Source organism: Theobroma cacao, chromosome 2 (genome assembly GCF_053813885.1).
Source record: "Theobroma cacao isolate CCN51 chromosome 2, ASM5381388v1, whole genome shotgun sequence".
Lineage (NCBI taxonomy): Eukaryota > Viridiplantae > Streptophyta > Magnoliopsida > Malvales > Malvaceae > Theobroma > Theobroma cacao.
The window spans coordinates 3,754,387-3,776,217 of record NC_142640.1 but is presented as its reverse complement, the minus strand read 5'-3'; the positions used below and the strand labels follow the sequence as shown (position 1 = coordinate 3,776,217).

General features: G+C 37.7%; 4 protein-coding genes across 5 annotated transcripts; 1 reads left to right on the top strand and 3 right to left on the bottom strand.

Annotated features, from left to right (window-relative positions):
- Positions 1 to 234: 234 nt before the first annotated feature.
- On the bottom strand, positions 235 to 731 carry LOC18607685 (30S ribosomal protein S31). The gene has a single exon (XM_007041961.3). It carries the CDS (start codon positions 615 to 617, stop codon positions 351 to 353), a length of 267 nt encoding a protein of 88 aa, XP_007042023.1. The 5' UTR covers positions 618 to 731; the 3' UTR covers positions 235 to 350.
- Positions 732 to 991: 260 nt separating this feature from the next.
- On the top strand, positions 992 to 4,951 carry SULA (NAD(P)-binding Rossmann-fold superfamily protein). The gene is made up of 13 exons (XM_007041960.3): positions 992 to 1,181; positions 1,288 to 1,341; positions 1,543 to 1,618; positions 1,710 to 1,769; positions 1,993 to 2,111; positions 2,567 to 2,611; positions 2,746 to 2,824; positions 3,040 to 3,101; positions 3,170 to 3,272; positions 3,643 to 3,703; positions 3,960 to 4,030; positions 4,317 to 4,456; positions 4,559 to 4,951. The coding sequence occupies exons 1-13, from the start codon at positions 1,095 to 1,097 to the stop codon at positions 4,664 to 4,666; spliced, it is 1,065 nt and encodes a 354-aa protein (XP_007042022.1). The 5' UTR covers positions 992 to 1,094; the 3' UTR covers positions 4,667 to 4,951.
- Positions 4,952 to 5,477: 526 nt separating this feature from the next.
- LOC18607683 (ubiquitin fusion degradation protein 1 B) lies at positions 5,478 to 8,684 on the bottom strand. Of its 2 annotated transcripts, none has more exons than XM_007041958.3 (10): positions 8,543 to 8,684; positions 8,100 to 8,153; positions 7,854 to 7,931; positions 7,654 to 7,678; positions 7,536 to 7,568; positions 7,307 to 7,428; positions 7,040 to 7,170; positions 6,489 to 6,712; positions 5,918 to 6,165; positions 5,478 to 5,800 (listed from the first exon to the last, which is right to left on the bottom strand). In XM_007041958.3, exons 2-10 carry the CDS (start codon positions 8,100 to 8,102, stop codon positions 5,705 to 5,707), a joined length of 960 nt encoding a protein of 319 aa, XP_007042020.1. In that variant the 5' UTR covers positions 8,103 to 8,153; positions 8,543 to 8,684; the 3' UTR covers positions 5,478 to 5,704. The 2 variants fall into 2 exon arrangements, with proteins under 2 accessions (XP_007042020.1, XP_007042021.1); XM_007041959.3 differs by lacking the exon at positions 8,543 to 8,684 and adding an exon at positions 8,311 to 8,504.
- A 2,371-nt stretch (positions 8,685 to 11,055) lies between these two features.
- Positions 11,056 to 14,007, bottom strand: ADC2 (arginine decarboxylase 2). The gene has a single exon (XM_007041956.3). It carries the CDS (start codon positions 13,498 to 13,500, stop codon positions 11,302 to 11,304), a length of 2,199 nt encoding a protein of 732 aa, XP_007042018.1. The 5' UTR covers positions 13,501 to 14,007; the 3' UTR covers positions 11,056 to 11,301.
- Positions 14,008 to 21,831: the final 7,824 nt, after the last annotated feature.

Below are 21,831 nucleotides of genomic sequence, written 5' to 3'. Positions count from 1 at the left end.
ATTGAAGGCATGGGGGAATTTCAAATGGCAACCATTGACAGCAGTCAGCAGGTTCTTCATTCCTAAATACTCCTCTGTATTCTAGATATAATACCTTTTAACAAGGAAAATGATGATCTAAAAAGATAAACTTTGAAATTAATACACAGTAACAGTTTAAATAAACAAGAACCCTTACCTAAAACTTAAACCCCAGAAAAATAAAGTAACTCATCCAATCAAACAGCCACAAAATTGTTCAAATTCTGCTCATGAGTCATAATCATTAACACGTATTTTTAGCTTCATTACTACAGTTATTACAAAAGCGACACAGAGAGAACATGAGAAAAAAGAAAGAAAAAGAAAAATTAGATGAGCTTGAAGGGGAGAGGCCAAGGGGTAGACCTGGGAACCTCGACTTTATCCTTGATACGCTCTATCATCTTCTCCTTTTTGGGTCTAGCGTTCCCATATGACCCTTTGAATCTCTTCCCTTTCCTTGTCTTCTTGTCGCCTCTGCCGCACAGGATCGGCGCTCCCGCCGCTACCCCACTCATCGAGGCAGATGTCAGCGGAGGCCGCTGCAACGTCATCACTCTCCTTGCTACAGCGCCGCACAATTGCATCATCGCCATTTTCTTGTCTTCTCACAATTTCTCACTTACCGTACCACTGACAGAGGCTAACGATAGAAGCCTAGAATCATTTATTCGTTAATTGGACTTGTTGTTTCTTTTGATTTTAATAAAATGGGCTCGCTATGAACCAAGCATGGGTCCAAATATGTCCCATTGGTCCAAAGTTTTCGGGTTTGGACCAATGGGAATAAACGATTTTTAATTATATTTTTCCGGGTAGAGGTCAGTTATTAGAAGGAAATCGTCTGTCCGGTTTGGCTTAGTCGAGTGCCAGAGTCCACTCCAGGAAACGGGTGAAGGGGATGGCGTTTGGTTTGGTGTGGCTCCCAATTAAACACGACCTCTTGTTTTTTGTTCAACTCTTCAACATACAAAAAAGCATACTTTATCTAACCAAGAAACTAGCATTGCATGAAATAGTTTTTCTTTTCAGCTAACAGCCTAAGAGGACAGGTTCCTTGGCAAAGAAAATCCATGAAAATGGAGGTGTTCTGCAGTCCCACTTCTCTTTCATGGACTCACTTCATCTCTCCTTCTCTTCACATCCCTCACTCTTTCTCTGTAAGTTCTGACTACTTTGAAATTCACCACTTTTCCCCCTCTTCTAACATACATTGGTTTTTCTTTGAAGTGGTAATTCTTTTTATTTTTGGTTGTGTTCTTTTAGGTGGGTGAGACTAATAAATTCAGGGTTTTTGGTGGTGCTGCTCAGTCCCAGAAGGTTTGTTCTAACAAATTCTCACTTTTGTTAAATTGAAAGCAACCTTTTCATATTTGTTTCCCAAGATTTGGGAACTACTATTATATTTCAGGGTCCACAAATGTGATACGGCTTCATGCTCATATTGGTTGTTGTGAATTTGTCATGTTGGATCAATTAGGTTCCTTGGAGATTTTGTTGACTCTTTGTAGGTTGTTGTAGGCAAATCAGATGACAGTATCAGTGACAGGAGCTACTGGTTTTATAGGTAGAAGATTGGTTCAAAGACTGCATGCAGGTAACCAAAATTATAATTGAACATTTCAATTTTATTTAATTTGTTTCTGATCTTTTACCCACAACTTAACTATAATATAATTGAAATGCAGACAATCATAATGTTCGTGTCTTGACACGCTCAAGATCCAAAGCAGAGTCAATATTTTCGGGTAAGAAGGTAATAAGTACCTTTGGTTTTGCTCTACATTGCTTTCTACATGCAGAAGTTAATAAAAATTTTATTGCCAGAAAAGGGTGAACTTTTACATACAGATGTTTACATGCACATACCTAACACGCATGCATAGACATACATGTTCTTACATGTCGTTTCATTATACCCTGTATGTGCACCTCTTTACCCTTAATTCTTTGTTCTCCTGTCATTTGCAGTCAAGGACTTTCCAGGAATCATAATTGCAGAGGAGGCAGGGTGGAAGGATTGCATTGAAGGATCAAATGCTGTTGTGAATTTGGCTGGAATGCCCATAAGCACAAGATGGTCTCCTGAGGTTGGTATTGGAAGATCTTTCATCCTAGTTTTCATATATGTTGCTAGATAGACATAAGCTTTTAGCACATTAGGAAACTAGCTCTGCCCAATGTATGATTTGCTATCATATCCTCCTGCATAGGTCCCACTTCTTGAGACCTATATTTCATCTATTTTGGTTTTCTTTTCTTGTCAAAGGTTTCAGACAATCCAAGGATACACAATTCTCAGCCTGATGCACACACACACACACACTGACACACTCACTCGTTTGATTGATGGCATCTGCTAAGTGATGCTACGGATGTTGAAATTTCTTCAATCTTTAACAACTCTTAAATTAAGCATCAATATCACTTTCTAGTTTCTTCCAATTACGTCTCTCTCAACTTCACTGTTAAAGTGGATATGTCTGCATCTTTTCATACATCTTTGCGTGCTGGATAAATCCTTTGTTCTTTTTATGTATTGCAGATTAAAATGGAAATTAAGCAAAGCAGGGTCAGAGTCACTACTAAGGTTAGTCTTTATCATGTTCATTGTCGCTCTCTGCATGTTGGAAGCACTTGAAAGATCATTGTTTTTCTTTTAAACAATAACATTCTACAACCTCTTAACTGTTTTTTCACTGCCCATTTTTGCTGAATTTGAAGGTTGTAGATTTGATAAATAATTCACCTCAAGGAGTTCGGCCTACTGTGTTGGTTAGTGCAACAGCCGTTGGTTATTATGGTTTGTATCTGGCACAATTTACTACTTTTTTTCCTCTATACTATCATGAAACATTGATCTAGGATGGCCAACTTTTTCATTGCTTTGATAAGGTTTTTAAGAAGTTAAACACAGTCCATTTGCTGCATGAGAAATTAAATGCTGCTTACCTTTAACTGCAGCGGGGCTCCTCTAATATGCTTAATTTCATCTGTTTCTCTTTCCTGGATGCTCAGGCACAAGTGAAACACAAGTATTTGATGAGAGCAGTCCCTCTGGAAATGATTACTTAGCTCAGGTAAGAAAGGAATATTTACTTAGCCGAGCATTGTTCTTGCCTTTTACTAATGCAATTTGTTTGCTCAGGTTTGTAGGGAATGGGAAGGAACAGCGCTTAAAGTAAGTAAGGATGTGAGACTAACTCTTATTCGCATTGGAGTGGTACTTGGAAAAGATGGTGGTGCTCTAGGTATAACTGATGTTCTTCTCTCTCTATCTCTCTCACCCCCACACACGTTGTTTATAAGTAAATTCAAAAGGGAGTCTCAGCCAATCTAGCTAGTCTTATTTACTTATTAGAAAAATTAGATATGATTTCCCAACAAACTCAAAGGCATTGGTGTCTTTTAACTGGGCCCAATGAAAGGATGGTTTATGCATTCAGCTGGTTATCTTAGAAAGTTTTTCTTTTCGGCTGCATAGGTTGATAAAATCTTTAAGAACAACAAAACATGCATATTCTTTCTTTGTTATTTAAGAGTATGTTGATATCCAGTTTCATCAACTTTAAGAAATTAGAAAGAAGTGCCTTTCAATCTTACATCTTTGAGCCTTTGCAGCTAAAATGATCCCTCTCTTCATGATGTTTGCTGGAGGACCTTTGGGCTCTGGACAGCAATGGTATGCTATCATCTGAAAGAAACAACTTATTCATGTTTGACATATGTATGCTGCTAAGGCACCATTAAATCAGCATTTCTGAAGAAAAGTTTTCATCAATTTGCTATTAAAATGCTTATACTCCTGATCTTATAACAGCTAATATAAGAACCTTTAAAGGATGTCAAATAGTTGTTGAAATTGCCTTGTTGATTTATTTCCTTCTGCTCATATTGCTTTTGCCTGTCAACATGTTGATCATGTTTCTTCTTGATAGGTTTTCCTGGATTCACTTGGATGACATAGTGAACCTGATATGTGAAGCTTTACGCAATCCATCTTATAAAGGTAATCTTCTATGCATCAATGTACTTAATTTGAAAATTCCCAAGACAAAATCAGGCTGACTAAGCATTGATATAGAAGCAAAACGGAATTGAAATTGACTAAATGCTTTGTTATATCATGCTATTAGCGTACTACCACATGGTATCAGCTAGATCATGATTCTTGTTCTGTCCTCACTGATATTTTTCCATTTAAGAGTGTATTTTTTACGCTCATTCACTTTGCTGTTATATTATTATGAGAATGGTTGTGGTTCATCATCCTGCTTTAATTGCCGAAACGTCAGGAGTTATAAATGGCACTGCTCCAAACCCCATCCGATTGTCAGAGATGTGTGAGCATTTGGGAAATGCCATGGGCCGACCATCATGGCTTCCTGTGCCAGACTTTGCCCTCAAAGCAGTATTAGGGGAAGGTGCTTCAGTGGTAGGTGTATTTTTTCTAATTCTTTTTGTTCTTCTGTTTCCTTCTTTTATGTGTTCCCTCTAACTACATTCATCCAAACACATCCAATTGGGTTTATTGCAGGTTCTGGAGGGGCAAAAGGTGCTTCCTGCAAAAGCCAAGGAGTTGGGTTTCCCATTCAAGTACTCGTATGTGAAGGATGCACTTAAATCCATTCTTTCCCAAGGCTAGAAGATATGACATGCATATGCTTGCATTGTATTCTTTATTTTTTGATAGAGGGTTTAAGGATTCTCCCAGCACCAGAGGATCAGAGTTAAAATTCTAATACTGGAGAGAGATTGTGATTTACCATATGTCATTCCCTTTGTTTCCCTAGATTGTATCTTCTAGCAAACAGTCCTTCAAAAGCAAGAGCTGTATTGTATGGCAGCATAATTGTATGTGCTTGTAAATCCCTTCCTTAACATCTATTGCTCCTGTGTTTAATATTTATGTTGCTCTGTTTCGCAACAATCTCATAGTAACTACCAGCTGCTGACCAAATTAGAGCTCTTTTTACCTCTTAACGCCCCGTTTGGCTCCACCCACAAACTGTGGGTTTGGAGTGCTGAGGCTCAAAAACTGCTGTTAACACCCACCCCCACCGTACCGTGCCGCTCAGCCAATCGGGTTCTAAAAGACTTAACAAGGACAAAGGTTACCCGCACCATGGATCTTAATAAGGAACAATCACAATCTGCGGCCGAGGTGCGAGTATAATTGCATGGGGCAAGAACTTATTTTTATTCCTAAACACCCCAGGATATGAGAAACTCGAGCAGCAGGCAGCAGCACTGCACCGGTATGGCTAATCTTTTCCACTTAACCTGCTTTTTTCTACCAAACGAGAACATCCCAATCACATATTTTTCATACTTGTACTTCACACATCCATTTGGCGGTATACCACTGCAGTTAGATCCTCAAATTCAAGAAATCAACAGAATGCTAAATAAAGATGCAAAGGACCTACAAGCAATAAATACAGGTGCAAACAATAGCAGATCAAATTTTTTAGATTCTCTTTCTTTTCTTTGAACAGGTACTCTTCAGATTCACCACAAAACGGAATATAAGTTTGGCCCCCCACCCCCCCTTCTTCATTTTGACATGCGAACCCACAGTTCAATCATTTGATAATACAACATCCCAGATGAACATATAATTCTGTTGCTTTCCTTAATCAACAAAGTGCCAGTAAACATAACAAATTATGGATTAATTTAATCAACCCTTTAATGAGTACTTTCTCCCTGTAAATGGCTGGAACTTAGGATCTTCTTTCTTTTGAGACTGCTCCTGTTTAGCGTCTTTTCCAGATTCCTGCAAAATCCAAGAAACAACCATCTTACATCTTCATTCTTTTCATAAAAGAGAATATCATAGGCTAGGTAATCATAAGCAACTTAATGAAAGGAAGAGTGTAAAAATACCATGTACCTGTTTTGTTTCCTTAGGACGGCTTGATCCAAATACAAGCTTGCCCTGAGCCTGGCGTGAAATACTTTGTGAACTAGATTGTGAAGAAGGTTCGCTGTTCTTCCCATTGGAAACAGCAGGTCCCTTGTCTTTGGACTCTGAGGAAGAAACTGGTGAAGGCTGTTGCTTCAGAGGCTTCCCATCCAAGCGTCTTCCTGCACCGGTAAAGGGGCTGAATCTTGGTTCAGGCTCAGCTGGAGCTTCTTCAACTGAAAGAACAAAGATTGTTTTCCTTAGTAGACAGAATATAAACCATCACAAAAATCTATATGAACTTGAGTGCACTAACCTACAGAGATCCATAAATTTTATTAATAAGAATTAAGTAGATTACAACAAGATAAAAAAATATCCCAACTAAGCATGGTTGTAAAAACATTCAAATTTCTTAAAATAGTAACTAAAAAGTAACTTCCTTAAAATATGAAAAAGGAAAAGCAAACACATTAAGATAACCATTAAAACCCTGAACAATGACATAAGAGCAAGATAAACCATTCCATGATGTCTAGCGAAGATATTAGGTTTTCACCTTGAGACAGTGCCCTGCTTGAAGAAGCAGCTACAGGAGGCTTTTCTGGCTCCTTGTAATCCAGGGGAGGAGCAAAATCTACCTCACAGTCAGTCTCAATGATACTTATTGCATTGGATGGCTTTGTCTCTATGATATCTATGTAATACTTCTTATTGTTATATGCCACCATAATACTGTCCCCAGTGGTTAAACAGGAATAATTCCTCAGGGTTGTCTCTAAGCTGCATTAAAAAGAAAAGTAACATTAAAAATGAGAGTATAAATCATACTTGAATAGCAACACGTAGAGTAAAAAGAAAAAGTCCATAACAGCAACTTTATATGGCTGGAGACAAAAACAGATTCTTGGCGCTATGTTTCTCACCAGTCCAGGCCATTTACGGAAACTCATTTGGCTTACATGAAGCTAAATTACACAAAAATGTCAGCATACATGATTCAAGCATGAATTGATGACAACATATATCTCAATATTGAACTTCCCTTTCTAGCTGAACATCAAACATCAAAGACTCATGCATACATTTATTCACAAATAATCCACTCACATAGCTTTTGGGTTCGAAATATCCAAAAAGTCCTTTGTGTGGGGTTGCAATTTAACATAGGTTCCCTTTGGAAGAGTCACATTTTTCACCCTCACAATATCCCCCTCCTGTAGGAGCAAATTCTCCATCATCTACATGAAACCATTGAAAACAACACAGCATGAATCAGATAAGTAGAAGGTTTCTCGAATCTCAGCGGACCTAAAGCAATGCCACAAGAATACTACTAATGTGTAGCATGCACAAACCAAAAGATGCACTGCCTACCCAATATGGCATATAGATCATGCCTTCTTCTGCAATAAACTCAAGCACTCCACAATGGGAGACACGCTCAGCAGCATCATTCCGAAGCTCAAATAACATTGGATAATCAATATGCAAAGATGCTGCATAATTTTAGTCACATTAGCATTCTGGTTTATAAGGTCATGACTTAGGAGCAACCAAGACTAATTGCAAAAGTTTAATTTATGCCACAATTAAAACAACTAACCTAAGCGATCAAGGGCTGATGGAGGCATTATAACTAAAGCAACAATGAAAGAATACATATTAGGAAAGTTGCACGGTAAAAGGAACATATTACAACTACTGCAGGTCAGAAAACTTACTTTTATCACCACTTTCAATTTGTGGCTGCAGGGAGACAAGGAAAAATGCATAGGATCAAAATCATGAGAAAGGAAATAACTAATCAAGTATGATTGGTTTGACAAAACCAATAACAGAATAGGACAGTATCACTAAGCATACCAGCAATCTGTAGCAAGACAAGATAAAAAAACTAAAAACAACATTCTACTTTTCGAACCTTTTCAATAAAAGATGCAGGGTAACATCGATAACTCTGCTCAAAGGATGTTCCATGATAACCATATCCATCGAAAAACTGCAATACAAAGCAAAAGTAGACATTAAAAATTACTAGTACGTACAGTCACCCCAACTATCAAAATTACTGGCCGAGTTAATAATAATTGCAATTACCCAAAAAGCATTCAGCCATTCACTAACAATAGATAATCGAACCAATGAAAAAACGTAATGTGAAACGTACCATTTTGTACTTGCTTATAGCCGGTCAAACCAGATAACTTATTGTTCAAGTTCCCTACAAGAAGAAGATCAAACGGCTCAAATTAAAAAAAAAAAAACAAATAAATTCACTAAAATTAAGAACATCGTCCAAATATATTCATATGCACAAAACTTCTACAATTCTTTCTCTTCAGAATCGAAAGAGCAGCAAATAATATCAGGAAAAATACCTTGAAAGGGAAAGCTCATATAACCTGGGGGAGGGGGCGTGAAATTGAACTAAAATTAAAACTTTTTCCACTTTATTTAATCCTTTCAATCAGTCAATTTTGTCCGTTACCAAAAGAAAATTGGGTTTGATTCATGGGATAAGAAGGGTAAGCAAAGGGCCAAATTGAACAGATCTGAGATTAAATTGAAACAGACAAAAAGAGTCGTCGAGAAACGAGAATGTAAATATACCTGAGACAAAACGGAGAGAAGAGAAAAGAGAGAGAGAGGCGTTTCGAGGTGTGTTGATCGGTGAGGTGAAGAGAAATTGAAGAGTTTAAGGGAAGGAAAACGTTACGTAATCTGGGGGAACGGAATCTCCTAAGATGCGCTTTATCTGCGTTCCTTGCACGCGACATCATATTCCGCCACGTATCCGTTTTAAAACCGCCGTGCTTCAAACTTTTCGATGGTCCATATTGGGCTTGATTCCCTCTTTCGGGGCCTACAGCACTACTATGTACTTCCATTTTGGGCCAAATTAGTCCAAGAGAATGTTTAGAAGGCCCCAAGGAAACAAATAAGGAGATGAGATTAGACTACTTTTTGGGCCTTTAACTATGAAGATGCCCAATGAATTAAAATGTTTAAGCTTAGGGAACTTGGTTGTTCATTGCAGAATCACCCAGCAACTTGCATCGATCGAGCTTTTTCTGTCTAAATCAATTTTTTTTACTTTGAAAAAAAGATTTGAATAAAGCATCGTGTATCAATTATTGAGTTAAATATTCAAATGCACAGTAACTAGACCTCAACCTGACTGCGAGTACCATGATAGGCAAAGACAAAGGCATCTCCATCCCCTTCCTATTACTGGTCTAGGACAAAACTCAAAACAGATTCAGCATACCACTTAGCAAGAATCAAAGCACTGCGTTAAAGCTCTCATGAAAGAATCTAATATCTTTGTACATTGTTTTGAAGTCAAATGCTAGCAGCAATGCCTCCCCGTGATACGTCTCCCATCAAATATTCCTACATGCTTTGCTTTTTAACCCTTGGAGGAAGATATGACATTCCGGCAGAAAACATCTCAGCAAATCTATATCTAAGATTATGCTCTTCCCTATGCCTGCTAAAACAGCTACTGACCTTTCAAAAGGAACAGATTGGTCCATGGGTGGATGTCAAAGCATGCCACAAAAGTAAGGGGTAAAAATATCACGAGTGTAGTTGGATTCAGTTCACCATTACCATAGTATGTTACTTATAAAAGCTTCATATATTTCGGTTTATGCTTATTCCATGCTTAGCACTTGGCAATAATAAATGTTATGCCTATTTCCAGGTTTAAAGTAATCTCTCCAATAATTCAGGTAGGTAGCAACCTGTTTATCCTTGATTTGACACCTGCTCAAAAATTATTGTACTAACTATATTTTCTGTCTAAAATATTCTTTTCTTCTTTCTTTGGAAAAGTATATACCAAGTTCTCATCGAAATTAAAGTTCATATTTTGCAAATGTTCAACTCTTTAGATGTCTGATTCTCTCTACACCCACAAAGAGAATTTATCTGGTTCTCAAATCACTCATGAAGCATAAATGGGAAGAGCAGTTGTGCAAACTTGAAGAAACTTTTTCATGTTAACAAGCAAAGCACAAGAGGCATGGAAAGCATCCCAAGTCAAAACTACTACCTATGATGGAAGCAAACAATCCTATTCAACTAAAGCTTTTTTAAGGCTTAACCATTCCATAAAGAAAAATCATAGGATCTTGATTGTTTCTCATTAAAAAACTATTCGTATATTCGATGTGACCAAACACCTATACATAAAACGTTCAATTTTCATTTTTCTTTGTTTTGATTGGAATCTCCAATCTTCATCGGATTTCTTTGCATCATCCCAAAGACAACCACCCCGAGATTCCTGAGAGTTGTGCTCTCCAACCTTGGGTTAATTTAACTCACCATGTGACTGCTATTTGGACCCATCTCAATCTACTCTTATGAAGCAAATTTTATATTAAGATCCTGAGCTACTGCTCTTTTACAAGGTGATAAGAATTTATATTTTTATTTTGAAGGAATTTGGCTTCACGAAGTTTGTGTGTCTCACAACTCCACAAGCACCGAAACTTCATATCTATTATTCCATTAAGTTAGCTCAACATCCAATCTAAACCACAAATGCCGACCTGAGGCTAACCAGAAGCCCACAAAATTGTGGTCAACAAAATGCAACCAGAAAGGACTTCAGGAGGGCCGTATCAAACTATGCTTCACAACGCACAAAAGGCATGGAACACCCCACATTCGTTGCAAAAGAGGGAGAAAAAGAAAAACATCTTCTATTCAACGAATTCAAAATTGAAACAGGGTTACAAGCTTCAAGCAATCGGTCGGGCTCTTGTTGCGGTCAAATGGGCAGTTCAGGCAAGGACAAGATACAAGACACCCAGACCCTACATACCATGATTTCATAATCTTGGTATCTAACCTTTTCCACGAGGGTCTGACCCCCGTTTACACTTCTTTTGCACTACACAACAGGAAACCCAGCTAAGCCAACCGTATTAAGACCCTAGACGAGATTAGAGAAAGCAACCAAAATTCCGAAAAGCAGACCATGAATCAGCAACCCGAAGTCAGTTGGAAGAAAATTGTAATGGTAACATGCATATAGGCTCAAACCTCCAAAGAATGAAGAATAGAGGAGAGGAGAAACAGCCAGAGGAGTGAGAATAAGAACAAAAATGAAATACTCAAAGCTAAAACTGAGAAAGTCTACTTAAAAGAAACAGGTACAAGAGGGAATAAGATCCCGAGTTTACAGAAAAGGGTGGATTCGGTTCCCATCCCTCTTTCCCGACAAATGCAAAAGCCCCTGTCTGATAACATTTTTGGCTCACTAAAAGATGGAAATTAACAATAAAAGTAAAAATTAAAACAACGAGACATTCAAGGACTGACAAACCATGCATCAAGGCAAATTGTACAACGCTGCCTCAGGCGCAGCAATAGGACCACTGCTCGTCCTCACTAGCCCCAGACTCCACAGCAGCATTGTAATCTTCCTCATTGCAATAGTAAAAACCATTGTTATTCATGGCAGTCAACGAACAGGAAGACACCTTCGCAAGGTAAGGCATGTTGTGGAAGGAGCGAGCAAGGCTGTTAGCTAAAGCAGCATTGACGCCATTATTAGCATGGTCCTGCCCAAAAAATTCTTCGGCACGATGCTTGAGGGTCTCGAACATGAGCTCGGGCTCGTGCTGCATCACCCGGAGGACATCCCCACATGATGGGCCAGGCACCGCCCGCGTAACCGCGAAGCTGTGTGGACCATCACTCTGCAACACCCTAACGACGCTTGGGCCGCCAAACAGGTTGTGGACTCCACCGAGGGCCTCCTCGTAAGCCCCACCCAAGAACATCCCCAAATAGTACCGCCCATTCGCACCACCACTACTACCACCACCATTACCTTCCAGCTCATGTAAAGGCAGGCTTGTTTCGCCTCCAATGAACTTATCAATCTTCCCATCACTGTCACAAGTTAAATCAGACAAAGTCCCCCTCACTTCAGGCCTCTCATCCAATCGATGAATCGGGACTATAGGAAAAATTTGACCAATACTCCAGAAATCAGGGATCGAAGTGAAAATCGAAAGATTCACATGGTATGTCCTAACAGGCTCAGATGCACCAATCACTTTGGAAACAAAGTCACATAACCCATCAACAGCAGCAAGTTGTTCAATCCCCAAAGTGCCTTCTTTAAACTGTTCCACACATCTTTGCTTCAACTGATCAGCATAAAGCAAACAGGCCTCATTCTCATGTCTCATTGCTGCATCACGCAAATTCCAATAATCAGCACGAGCATCCTCAGACAGCCCCTCCATAATAAACGGAATGTTAATATGGTTCATTGCTGGGGTAGTAGGAGCAGTAGCAGACAGAGCCTCAAATATCAAAATAGAATGATGAGAAACAATAGCTCTCCCACTTTCACTACAAATAATCGGATGCTTAACAGATTTACGGTCACAAACGAACCGAATTGCATTAACAACGGCTGAAGCATATTCCTGTAGACCATAAGAAACAGAGAGATCCGAATTACCGGATTTGGACCCGTCGTAATCGATTCCAAGGCCACCTCCAATGTCAAGAACCTTCATGCCGGCACCAAGACGGACTAATTCAGAATAGATCTGTGCAGCTTCACCAACTCCATCTTGAAGCAAAGCGGTTGAAGGGATTTGGGATCCAATATGGAAGTGCAACAATTGCAAACAATCAAGCATCCCTGAATCTTGGAGCTTTTTAACAACCCTCAAAACCTGGGTCGTTGTTAACCCGAACTTCCCTTTCTCACCTGAAGTCGACCCGAAATGGCCCGAGTGTTTGGTTCTCAGCTTGGCTCGGACTCCAATCACTGGTCGAACTGAAAGCTTCTTGCTTATATCAATAACCATATTCACCTCCTCTTCTTGTTCAAGAACAATAACAGTGTTTAAAGCGAGTTTCCTTGCTAGCAAAGCAAGGGAAATGTACTCAGCATCTTTGAAACCATTGCAAACCAATAACGCTTCTGGGTTTCCTTTGCAAAGGCAGCTCATGGCAAGAAGAAGTTCGGGTTTTGACCCAGCCTCCAACCCGAATCGGAATGGCGCCCCGAATCTGACTATGTCTTCTACAACAAACCTGTCTTGGTTACATTTCACCGGATAAACGCCTTGGTAATGAGACTCGTAGCCCTGGGCTTGGATGGCCAATTCAAAAGCCGATTGAAGCGACTCGAGCCGATCTTTCAGCACATCGGGTAAGCGAACAATGAGGGGAAGCTGTAACCCGAGTCCGCCCACCGATTTCGGATCCGAAACTTTCTTAACGATTTTCAACAAGTCGATTTCTTGGTGGGCCAGAGTGTCCGTACCGTAAGGACGGACGGTGATATTGCCGGAGTTGTTGACGGAAAAATAAGGGGCGCCCCAGCCGTCGATACGGTAGAGAGCTGAGGAGTGAGCAGGGGACCAATGGGTTGAGTTTGAGTTAGGGGCGGCGGCGGCGGTAACGGTGGTGGTGGTGATGGAAGAAGAACAAGGGACCGCCGCGGGAAGGGAGCTGTCCCCGGCAATGAAAGCTGCGTAGCCAGGAGGCGCTACGGCAGCATCTACGCAGCAAGCCAAGGCCGGCATCCCTACAATAAATCCGCGACGATCTAAAAGAAGATTTGAAAAAGAAAAAGGGAAAAAATTATGGTAGATTCGATAGTTTTCAAAAGGTGGGGGCTTTAAAACCCGCCGAGGCCGAGGCCCCGGCTACCCCCTCAAACGAAGCAGTAGAAGACCCTATTACAACCGGAGTAACACCCTCTTTTTACCCTAAACTTCGAAATCCCCAGCCGACCCTTCAGAAGAAGATTTTTAACAGATTTAAAATTTAAAATTTCTTTTCTTTTTAATGTAAAGCAGCAAAATTTATGTTGCGAAAAAGAACTTCACCATGCAGATCTCAAAACACAAAATGGAAAATTTAAGAAAAGAGATTCAGGGAAGAGGAAAGTAAATGAGATTGATTAAATGAGGAAGACGAAAGAAACTGATTTTTCTGGGAAAAGGAGGGAAAATCGGAGGACAATTAGGGTTTAGGTGTTATCTTCAAAGAAGTCGTTAACGAAGGTTGGAGTGAGCGAGAATTGCATGAATGGAGATGCTCCTTTATATAGGGGGTTTCGCGGGCTTCCTTGGGCTGCGGGCTAGGCCTTTGGGTACCCGCACAAATATCTTGTCAATTTCTCGTGTACTGTTCAATTTTCATTACACTCAAAAAAAAAAATTTTTTAAATTCTTTTTTGCACTATTTTAGTTTATTGAGTTTTAACATTTATTTTCGGTACTGAGATTCCCTTGGTAACGATTAATCAGCGTCGAGTTGCCGCGTGGCCTTGACAATTGTGGGGTCTCTTCAGGAGAAATTGGCAGCTGAGTTTTTTGCGTGAAAATATCGTGTGATGTCTTCAGGGAGGAAAGCAGCCGGAAGTTTCGTGTGATGTGGATTTGCATAAACGGATGCGATTGTAACACGTAGTCACTGGCATGGTTGCCCCTTTGCTAATTTGGTCGACAATTGATTGGCTTTCTCCGCCGAAATAAATAAAATTTAATAAAAAAATTAAATAGGTGTTGTTAGAGATAAGCACGTGGACGTCACGTGGAATGGAGTCCTCTAGGACCCCTCATTAGTGGATGGACTGGTTCCTAGTCGGATTGCACAAGTTGTCCAATGTACTTTGCGTTTTTTAAATTTGACTTGCCTTCTTTTTTTCTTCTCTTTGGTCCAATCCTTCGTCTACTTGACAAGGTAGAAATTCCTTAAATATTCGTTATGCTATGTTTTCACGAAAAGAAAGTTTGACTTCTTAATTACATTTATATTTTTATCATCAATAAAATATAATTAATGAATAAATTTAAAATTAAAATTTATCAATTCCCTTGTAAACGATTAATTCAAATAGATCTTATACTAATAAATAATGTTTTTCAGTCATCTTAATTTAATTGTAGTATAGTTTAGTATTAAACTATTCTTTAAATAGAATGTTAGGTGCAAAAATACTAATTTAGGGTTCATGAACATCAAATTTTGAAAGGATAACAATTAAATCGCTTTCTAAATTTATTTATTGCATGCTAAGATATTATTAACCCAAATCATAATCTTTTCCATATTCAAATATTTCCTTATAGAATGAGTGTCCAGCACAATTCGGTCAAATATTCCATATATATTTGCTATTGCTAACAATAGGTTCATTTATCCCTTTATTTGGGATTAAATCAATTTTAAATTTGCCAATTACCCTCAAACGCAAAATGTCGACAATGTCAAGCGGGGCTCCAAGAAGAAGAATAGAACGAAACATTGAAAGAACTCGCGAGAAAATGAAGTGGGGTCAAGCAACGCATTGAATCGATGATCTGCTGTTAAGACCGTAACCTTATCCCGGGGAGAGAATCTGCAAGTTTTTTTTTTTTTTTTTTGCGACTCTTAAATTTGTTTCGAAAAACGTTGACACCTCGACACGTACCTGACGGCCGTTTATTTGACGCGCATCAAACACGTAACTGCTTACATTAAAAATGACAGTCGGGTATCTCTAGAAAAACTAACCAAAAAGCCTCTCAAAATCTGTAACTGAAACAACAGGCTTTAATCAGTGAAACAATGGAAAGCAGTAGAAAAAGAAAGCTACCCCGCTCCCCTTTTCTTTTCTCCCTTCTAGGATCTAGAACAAGATTTTCACGTTAAATAGGTTTGATGGTCTCTGGCCTTCTTTATGGCTAGGGTTGCACCTGGCCAGGTTTATTTGGTCTATCAATAAAATCTAGACGGTGACCGTAAAATTTCTTTTCTAAACCATACGACGCCAGGGCTTGCGTATTGGGTTGACCGAAATCCGAAGTTACAAATTTGACCTTTATCCTTTTTTGTGGCTGCCCCCAACCCAGCACACTTAGCCTGATTTTGATTGATCTTGCGGATCATAATGGGAGGGGGCTCTACATAACATGCCGTCACGCCCTCGGGATGGCCCTGCCTCACCCCCACAATTATAACTCATCTAATCTTATTCCTACTCCTGTCTCCTTCTTTTATCCCTTCACATCCAATATGTATAGTTAGTGGGGCATGATAGTACATTCAAACTTCAAAGTATCAACGTATTACATCTAAATGTTGGATTTAACGGTTTATTTATGTTTTTTATTTAAAAAGTTAAATTCAAATTTAACTTTTTGATAATAAAATATGTATATTTATTATTAAATTAAATATTTATCTATTTTTAACTTGAAGCTAATAATAGGATAAATAAAGGTTACGTCTTTCCAACTTTAAAAAATATAATATCCATCAATTTAAGAGAGTGGAGGCAAGAACTGGAATTTATTTTTTCAGGGGATGATTCACCTTGTGGAGAAAAATCTCAAAGGTGGTGTGGCAAGCTAAAGACGATGGCAGAGTTGGTGGGAGTGTTGATTAGTATTTAGAAGACCGTTAAAAAAAAAAGACAAAGAAAAAGAACAAAGAGCGAATGGGAAGAAAATGGCGATGCAAACGTGAGGACCAAGTAGACCGTGCTCCATGTGCCAAGGACCAGTTGTTGAACATGACATTCAGGTTTTACCCGCAACTCTTTGTAATTGACCATTTGACTTAGGAATATGGCTTAGCCAATAGGAAATATACATACTTTTTTCCTTCTTCTTTTGTGTATTTTTGGGCTTTGTCACATGGTATCAAATTAATTGTGTCCTAGCCGATGTTGATTTTACATGGGCCAAACGCACTCTAATCATTGGCGACAACTCAGCTTACAGTTAATGGTTTTTTGTTTTTGAAGAATTGTTTTTAATGTGTTTAGTTTTTCCGACACGGATCAAGTGGAGTGACTGAAATCTGCCTAACCAATTATCTCGTCATCAAGGGTTCAATTGTCTTTTGGTAATTTCTTTATATTCTGATTTATTTCGTAAAGTTAATGTCATTTGAAGTAGTCCAAATAATAATTTTATGAAGATCTTTTGCGGATTCCATTCCCATTTGATAGAGGGAGAAAAAGAAGGATCTGTGGAGCTGCAACGTCTGCCACGCGGAGCCGGGGGTTGAAAAAAGGTGTTTCCGACGTGGGGTGATCTGATAGGATGAGAGAAATCCAAGCAACCCTTAAAAGCCATTTCATGCGGTTATTCCGGAGCTGTGATGCAGGGAGGAGTGGGACCAGAAGTTGACGGAGGATCTGCTCTGTAATTTTCGTAATGCCACCATTTTACGAAAGGTCAAGAGGTGGGGGCTTCCTTTTAGATTCTAGGGGTTCACTGCGGATTTCAAATATGTTTAAACCCAGCAAAAAGATGAAAGAAGTATTTAAAGAGACACTACCAATCCCCATGCTCCCCTCCCCTCCCCTCCCCTCTCTTGTCTTTTTGGACTGTAACAGACCCGTGATTTTGGAACAGATAAAAACCACCCGCTGGGAAAAATCTGCCACACTCTTTATAATTCAATTCCCAATCATAATGACACCTCTAAATGTGTTACTTGTTGACATTATATAAAAAAAATCTTATCTCAATGTCCAATATAAGAGATTTTGGATTCGAGCATCCATGATTTGCTGTTGATGTTACCTAAAATGTAAATTCTCGAAATATTCTACTTATTTTGAATTGTTCATTATATAAAATAAATTTTGTATAATTTGATTCCATAGATATTGATTGAATCAATAATTGAAGCTTCTAGGTTTCATTGAACCAAACCGCATCTTAAAATTATAGAATTTTAACATTATTAAAATCCTAACATATAAAATCATCCATAGCCATAAAGACACATGTAAAAATGGACATTTAGAACATGATTATTAACAAAATTCATGTATACACAAGTTGGTGGGTGGCATCATTGACAATAATGATATATTCCAGATTTTGACCCTCAATCTAATCCTTGTTCATATTTAAAAAATAAACATAAACATATTATTAGAGTATCAATTATATGACACTTGGATCAAATCTAGAACCTGAATCCTGAAATAAAATCATCAAGCCACGAGGAAATCACAAAAACGTATCTTCTTCCTTTTTTTGTTGCCTTACTTATTTCAGAAAAATTGTATAAAAATGGGTGCTTGCATTACTCACTAGCAACAAAAAAGAAAAGAGATAGAGATAGGAGTTGGTGGAGTCCATGCATCACCGATTCTTCAAAATTGGTGTCCTCCAACTCCAAGGTCCAAAATGTATGGATTTTATTAGTGTTCCTGATTGCTACTATTAGGTAATTTCCCTATTTTTTTGTGGTCCATACACCGCAACCCAACCCCCCCTCTCCCCGGGAAACTATTTATCTATCCTTTTATATTTTTAGAAGGAAATTTCCTTTTTTGATTATAAGTTGGGCAGGGGTGGGGGGCTGAAGGTACAGTCCATGCGATGGACACGTGTAATCGCAGATACGGCGGCTTTCACGCTATTTATGTTATCATGCCATCGCGATTAATTCACGACTCTACGGGGTAATGAAAAATTGATTAACGTTTTATAAGGGGGAAATATGGAAACAAAGTCATGGTTTTGCGGCTCATGATTAACGATTCACTGCTTGATTTAACTTTGCGTGTATTATTTAATTCTTCTCTCCAGTCTTTTTCCCCTTGTCGGAATCCCACCGTTTTGGTTTTTGGCTTTGCGTGTGTGCGTGCCCTTAGGGAGAGGGAAACAAAACACTACTTATTTAATTTTTATTACGTAACGTTTGCTGTTGTTTTTCACAATTAATGTTTAATGAATTTTTTTAATTAGTAATTTTTGATCAATTTCTGTTAAAAAAAATTATACTGTTAATTTTTCATAATAAAATGACAAAAACATTCTTAAAAGTAAATAAATAAATTAATTTTAAATTGAGATTATTTTAATAATTTCTTTAAAAAAATTAATAACTCAATTTTTTGTGAGAACATAAATTATTTACAGTATATTAATTAAGAAAAAATTTGTAAAATTTCGTAAAAAAATTAAAATCACAAAAGATATAAATAGAATTTTTCCTTATGAAAATTATGTTTAACGGGGAGACGGTATTAATTGTCAAATAGAAATGAAAATACACTTGCTGACCAAAAGAAAGCAGTGAATATTTACTCCTAAATACGAGTTTACATGTTATGAACTTTGGCTCCGATTTACTACATAACAAAAATGTACCAAGATGCTAGCCGTTTTATCATATGGGGAGATTCAATGTAATTACTAATTGTCCAATAAAAAAGTAATAATCCCTTTGTTTCTTTTTGATATTTTAATAAAACAAAACACGTGACATTTGGGTTTAACTATTCAAAAACAAGAAATGCACCATTAAAATAATTCGAATTTGTTTTCATCTCTTAAATTGATTTGGGAGTAATTACTTTTCAAGGATTAATAATCAATCAACTATCATTAGAGTCCATATGAATTAAATGGTATTTACTTGATTATAAATAAAATTCACGCATTTTGATTGCATAGACATGGGATCCGGCAAGGTCCTTTTTTTTAATAATTTTTGTGTGAATATTCTTGACTTTTTTGGGTCTTGAAAAGCTCTTAATTAAAGAATAAAAAACAATTTTTGTGGTATATTCAAGAATCCAATGTTTTTAATATATTTAAACAAAAAATAAAAAATAAAAACTATATATTATTAATAATCAATGATAATGCTATAGATCTCGACGCATTAAGTCATCATAACTTCAAAAAAAAAAAAAAAACCTTGATTCCTATGTTGAATTTTCTTTTCAATAGAAAGAAAAGGCTGATTATTTTTTCACGTGACACTTTTAGTAATAACATATGCTAGCCTGCCTACTTGCAGCTTGGGCATCAAAGTTTTTATAAACTAATGGTTAGGTTAGGTCATATATATAATATAAACAACCTTTCCTTTTAAACCTACAATAATCACGCATGCATCAATCATCATTCAAGTTTCCTTAATGGAAATATACAAAGAGAGATAATATTATTATCCTTTTCACTCTCCTTCACTCAAAACAAACAAAAAAAATATATATATAAACTTCATTTCTATTAAATCTTATTTTCATTTCTAAAACTACGACTCGAAACTTTTAAATGGAAAACTTCAAATTTTTAATGCTTTGGTATTTCTGTGAAACTCCTCCTTAATATTTTTATTTTTTATTTTTTTAAAATCTAATAAAAGAATCCGTTTGTTATACGAGGAATTTTCATTTGCAAAAAGACATTTCATTTAACAAAACAGTCGATTTTTAATTATAAATCACAGTCCATGATAACTTTTAATGTTTCAAATTCATTTAAAATATTTAAATTTTAACTAATTAAAAATCTCTTTGTATAAAAAATGAATAATAATATAAAGGAGAGGACAGCCATATGTCATAACCGTCCTGCCTCATCTACCAAATACAAAAGAGACCGCTCCGCTCCTCCCCCCGGCCCGGCCTCCACTTTGGTTTAAAAAAAAAAAGGGAGTACACGGGAGCGGTTTGGCATCTAAATTGCATGGTGGCAATGTTGAACTCTTTTCCGCATGTACGTGGCCGATGTGAATTAGCTACAAATGATCAAGGACAGCTTATGTGGTCTTTGGACGTCTCGAGAACTGTAAACTATCGACTTTTGCATTCAGCATCCTGACGATTCGTTGGCCAATTAATGCATCTCCTTTTTCTTCTGGGGATACTACTTGGCTAAGCTTCGTTATGATTCAAAAGGCACTTCACCAATTTCCTAGTGGCTTTCTGGCCGTTGGACCACACACCAAACCAACTTGGTATATAATTATAAAGCAACTTTACCATGAATCACGACCCTCTTGGCCAAAAAAAGGTAGAAACCTTAATTTGCAAATGACCTAAGAAACAGCACTTCAAGTTCATGCTGGCGATTAAAACGGCATTTATAAAAGGGAAAGAACCTTTTTCTAGATATATATAGACAAAGTGCCATGGTTTCCAACGTAAGATGCATCTCCAGACAAACGTTATCCCTTGCTCTTTGTAAATGCATTGATGATGACCCAAGGGTACCGAAATTTTGATGTTGATCAAAAGTTTCGCCCCCCTTCACAGAAATTGTGGTTAGTGATCCAATGCAATCTTCCATGTCTGCTTCAGTGTTTATATAATAACAGTACTTTTAATCTTGTTGGGTTTAAAAATGACTTAACCTAAATTGACGCTTGTCTTGAGATCTCTCTGCCACACATTTTGAAGTAAAAGTGATCATTTCTTTATAAGTGAATCTCGCCCTTTCCAAGTTCTAAAGTATACTATATTTTTTCGGCTACAAACTAATGATGCTCCAAAAAGAGACAGATTCCGGCTAATATTAAGAGATACTTTACCCTAAATAATAAGCTGTAAAGAAAGAATGACTACGGTCTACTGATACTCCTTTCCTGCTAGACGTACGAATTATATCAATGTGAAAAAAAGAAACTGGTCCTTTGCTTGCAGAAGTTCCATTAAAGACAAACACGATAAAATCATGTTCATCTACATGGTACCAATATAGAAGCCAAACCATCAAAGCATGCATGCATGGATGTTGAATTAGGTTTCCTGGAAGAAAGAAATCATTTCGTGACAAGGTAATAAGTGCAGTTGAAATTGAAAACTCAAGCGATAAAAAAGAAAAAACCATGTTGAAATGGAGCACAAAAAAGAAAGAAAAACAAGAGACTGATGAGTTCAAGACGTGGCCTAGGATGCAATGTGGAAAGCACAAGGCAGACCAAGGCAGAAGAGATAAGGATGAATTTAACGTGGGGTTCCAACCTTGCTTCCTTACAAGCTTACAAAAACGTGACCTAATTTTTTCTGGTACTTGGTTTCATCGCCAAATATGTGTCGACTGGTCTAATATACTGAAACCCCTCCCACTATCTTGAATGACGATTGAGGCAGTGCACTAATTAAG

Bases quoted from the DNA above. Each gene is read 5' to 3' on its own strand.
- LOC18607685 (XM_007041961.3), bottom strand. From the start codon at position 617: ATGGCGATGATGCAATTGTGCGGCGCTGTAGCAAGGAGAGTGATGACG.
- SULA (XM_007041960.3), top strand. From the start codon at position 1,095: ATGAAAATGGAGGTGTTCTGCAGTCCCACTTCTCTTTCATGGACTCAC. The intron at 1,619-1,709 runs GTAACCAAAATT...ATTGAAATGCAG, and splicing joins GGTTCAAAGACTGCATGCAG to ACAATCATAATGTTCGTGTC. The intron at 2,612-2,745 runs GTTAGTCTTTAT...CTGAATTTGAAG, and splicing joins GGGTCAGAGTCACTACTAAG to GTTGTAGATTTGATAAATAA.
- LOC18607683 (XM_007041958.3), bottom strand. The intron at 7,569-7,653 runs GTAAGTTTTCTG...TTGTTGCTTTAG, and splicing joins AATTGAAAGTGGTGATAAAA to TTATAATGCCTCCATCAGCC. The intron at 5,801-5,917 runs GTACATGGTATT...TGGATTTTGCAG, and splicing joins GTCCTAAGGAAACAAAACAG to GAATCTGGAAAAGACGCTAA.
- ADC2 (XM_007041956.3), bottom strand. From the start codon at position 13,500: ATGCCGGCCTTGGCTTGCTGCGTAGATGCTGCCGTAGCGCCTCCTGGC.